This window comes from Dendropsophus ebraccatus, chromosome 1, assembly GCF_027789765.1.
Source record: "Dendropsophus ebraccatus isolate aDenEbr1 chromosome 1, aDenEbr1.pat, whole genome shotgun sequence".
Classification (NCBI taxonomy): domain Eukaryota; kingdom Metazoa; phylum Chordata; class Amphibia; order Anura; family Hylidae; genus Dendropsophus; species Dendropsophus ebraccatus.
Genome location: NC_091454.1, coordinates 157,000,718 through 157,004,823, shown reverse-complemented (window position 1 = coordinate 157,004,823; position 4,106 = coordinate 157,000,718). Strand labels below are relative to the sequence as shown.

Genomic DNA, 4,106 nt, shown 5'->3' with positions numbered 1-4,106 from the left:
TTAACAAGGCACAACTCTGTACATTGGATGATAAAACATTTGGTAAAAGGAGTGCAGGAAAACCTCTCCCACTAAATATACGGCTCTCACAGTGCTGTGTTACGTTTAATTGCACTGTAACTCTATAAAAGGTTATATTCTACTGCCATCTGCTGGGCTAAAAGACAAAAACATGAATTGTCTCAGAATTTCCTGGGATAAAGTGAGATTACAATGTGTAAAGTCTTATCTAAATTTTGGTCCATACAATACAGAACTGTATTGCTCATGGTAAGTCTGCCCTCATTTCTTTATCTGAAATAATAATTCTTTATTTATATAGCATCAACTTATTCTGCAGCACTTTACATAGTTTGGCATCACTCAGATTGGTCCTTGCCTCCATTACTGCTCACAATCTAAATTTTAAACCTATCTGTATGTTTTCTGATGTGCGTGTAAACTGCAGTACCCAGAGGAAACGCCCGCAAACATGAAGAACAGACAAACTCCTGGCAGATCCTTGGTGGGATGTGAACCCAGGACATGAGTGCTGCAAGGCTACAGTGCTGCCCGCTGTATGTTTTCTATGTATATTTTTCTTTGTATACATTTTTCATTCCTTTTGTTTTCTCTGTTTGAGAGATGCAATAGGGCCAGACAGGGGGTGAAGGTACTTTTCAGTAAAGGGACTATTTCCTAAGTGCTGGTATTCTCTTTTTGTGCATTCCGAGCACCAGCCCGCCACAAAGCACTGAGGGCAGCCCCCCCCCCATGTGGTGATATGCCCTCCCTTCTGTGACGCGGCTCCATTAGAATAGCAGAGGCTTCATCACACTGGGAGCGGTGGGTCTGCACCCAGTGCTCTGGGGCGGGCCAATGCTCTGAAAAAGACTGGCGCCAAGTCTGCTTTTAAAAAAAAAAAGGACCACACCACTGCCCCTGCGCCAATTACGGATTTAAAAAAAAGCAGACCTGTATTTGATGGTACATTAGCTTTAAGGTGATCCCTGAAAATAAAAAAAATGGCAATGACAACACCAGACCTGCAAAGAATACACATAAGCATCACTGTAGGTCATCATGTCTGCTGTTAATAAATAGTAGCACAAACAGACTGTAAGTACCAGTTACCAGTATCAGCTGCTGTATATCCTGTAGGAAGTAGTATTCTTTCCAGTCTGAAGAGCAGGGAGGTTTTCTATGGGGGATTTGCTACTGCTCTGGACAGAGGTGGTAAGCAGCAATCATTTTGCATGTCAACTTCTCTTAGTCAACCTTCAGCTTATCAGTCCATGTGTGTTCCCCATGTGCCTCAGCCTGTGTGGCTAAAACTTTGGTCCACATATACACTTGTACAGCTGTATAGCAAACACTAGGACCAGACAGGTATGGAGTTAGGCCTTTGCTCTGCACATCCAGAAGCTGTAATGAAAAATATTTGCTGGAGTTTCCACTCTACATTTATGGACTATTAATAATTCTGTTATGCCACAATTCACTTTTTATGAAATATATCAATAACTGAACATATCTCTCATTTAGACATATACAAGTCAGCAAACAGGTGAAGAGAGGCCTCTGTGGATTATGATGTGTTTGCTTCAGTTTATCAGTCAGCCCAAAGACATCAATCATTTTCTTTCTTCGCAGAGTCTGTGGCGGTGACGTCAGATTGTGAGGCTTGCTGCTCAAACCGGTACTGCTCAAAAAGAGGCTTATAGATGTATACACCGCCAGCAACTCCTAACACCACTGCCAGAAAGAGCTGGCCAAAGGGAAGTCTGCCAAACATCCTGGGTGTGACAATGTTATCTTTCTGAATACCTGCTGAGAATTAAAAACAGAAGTCAATGATAGTTTACAGCAAGAAAAAAAGCATATCTATCCAAATGTGGCCATGTTTTACACCCCAGGGATCTATAATTCTATTAGGTCCTGTGTGATTGTGCGAATATGCCAAGACTATGTACAGGTTTATTGTAGGTGACTCAGATTGGCTTCTAGCTTCAAACCTTTTCCAAAGAATTGTATGGGCCTGTTACATCATGGCATTGGAAGGGTTAAATGACTGCTGCCAGCAGTGCTGTGTAAAAGGGGACCGACAACGTTGCAAAGGATGCTTGCAACACATATTACACGCATAATCTGTGGCCTACAGGCAGACAGTGGAAACTCAAAGCTCCATTGAATTCTTTGAGAGTTCTTTAGCAGAATCTGCCCGAAGAATTTACATGTCAATTCTGTGGGTGAAAGTGGATCCACAGTGGACCATTACGCATGTAAAATCCAGGTGAACAGCAGAACAGAAATCCCACTGAACACGATGGGACATTTCTCTGTACATACATTAAAGGTGAAATACGCATTAAATACGCCTTCACACGTACCGGATCCTCAGCAGATTTCACGCTGCGAGTTGCAGCAAAATCCGCTGCTGATCCTGGTATAATAAAGGTCTATGGGGTCACATGCACGCAGCGGAATTTTCACTCAACTGCAGATATGTGACCCGGCCCCTTTAACCCCCGCATCCCTGGCCCGAAGCATACATTACCTGCTTGGTGCCGCGGCTGTGTAAAGCTCCTGGCTCCCCATCAGCCAATCAGTGCTGCCGTTCGTTCACTGATTGGCTGATGGGGAGCGAGGGGAGCTTTACACACAGCCGCAGTGCTGAGCAGGTAATGTATGCTTTGGGCCGGGAGCAGCCCTGGAGAATACATCACCTGCTCCAGGCTCCTGCTTGCTTCGGAGCCCTCCGGCATCTCCCAGTGGTCAGACAATCAGTGCGCTGCGGCGGGGCAGCACACTGATTGGCAGACAGCTGGAAGATGCTGGGAGGCCCCGAAGCAAGCAGGAGCCTGAAGCAGGTGATGTATGTTGCGGGGGTTAAAGGGGCCGGGTTACATATCTGAAGCAGAATGAAAATTCCGCTGCAGATGTGTAACCCATAGACCTTTACACTACATGGATCTGCAGTGTGAAGGCACTCTAAGCGTGGATTTTGCAGGAAATTCTTCACCTATTGCTCAGTGTAAACATTCCCTTAAAAAACTATATGAAAGCATGCTGCACTATTTTCTTGTCAAAATGACAGTAGATATTCCACAAACAACCCCTTCCCTTTTCTTCTCTGTGGTGGAGTCTGTGGAGACGATAAGTATATGCATTTTAGGTATGTAAGGAAAAACCACCCACCTATAGGTACACTGGCATTAGATCTAGACTTTTTTTCATTGAGTTGCAAATTCTTTTTTTTTTTTTTTAAGCCCCTCATTGCCCATATTGTTTGTTTGTTTTTTTTTATAGGGAAATATCTGAAACCGAGGCTGACCTGTGAGAAAATACACTGCTAGGCATATTACACTTCAAAAAATAAAAACACCATTATGAAACGCTTTACTGTATCAAAAAAATGTAAGAGAATTAAAGGGGTACTCCAGAGAAAAAGAATGTCTTTAAAAAAAAACCTGGTCAGAAAGTTATACAGAATTGCAAATTACTTATTTTTAAATGAAAATCTCCAGTCTTCCAGTACTTATTAGCTGCTGTATGTTGTGCAGGAAGTGGTGTATTCTTTCTAGTCAGACACAGTGCTGTCTGCTGCCACCTCTGTCCATGACAGGAACTGTCCAGAGCAGAAGAGGTTTTCTATGGGGATTTGTTACTGCTCTGGACAGTTCCTGTCATGGACATAGGTGGTAGCAGAGAGCACTGTCAGACTGGTAGGAATACTGAATATTCCAGGAAGTACAGTACTGGAGGACTTTGATTTTTATTTAAAAAAATAAGGAGCAATTTACAAACCTGTATAACTTTCTGCCATCAGCTGATTAAAAAAATCTCTGCAGTACTCCTTTAAGTACCCATAAAAAATATATGCAGTATATAAATTTTAGCAAATCAATTAAAAACTACGTAGTTCACTGCTTCCCTAGCTGAGACACGCAGGCACTGATCCTTCCTACCTCCACCGATCAGTCACGTGCTCCTGGACATCTATCAGTGCAGCACAGAGATCTGGGTGACCTTCGCCTTCTCTTCTACGGTCTCTCCCGTGCATGTACACATGTGGCCATATTGCCGGCGATCGCACGTTAGCCGCTGTACTGCGCGGCCATTTTGTC

General features: G+C 43.4%; 1 protein-coding gene across 2 annotated transcripts; it reads right to left on the bottom strand.

Moving 5' to 3' along the window:
* Positions 1–1,051: 1,051 nt before the first annotated feature.
* Positions 1,052–4,086, bottom strand: PIGBOS1 (PIGB opposite strand 1). Of its 2 annotated transcripts, none has more exons than XM_069982576.1 (2): positions 3,948–4,086; positions 1,052–1,809 (listed from the first exon to the last, which is right to left on the bottom strand). In XM_069982576.1, exon 2 carries the CDS (start codon positions 1,772–1,774, stop codon positions 1,610–1,612), a length of 165 nt encoding a protein of 54 aa, XP_069838677.1. In that variant the 5' UTR covers positions 1,775–1,809; positions 3,948–4,086; the 3' UTR covers positions 1,052–1,609. The 2 variants fall into 2 exon arrangements, with proteins under 2 accessions (XP_069838677.1, XP_069838686.1); XM_069982585.1 differs by having other exon boundaries at positions 1,052–1,806.
* Between the last annotated feature and the right edge of the window lie 20 nt (positions 4,087–4,106).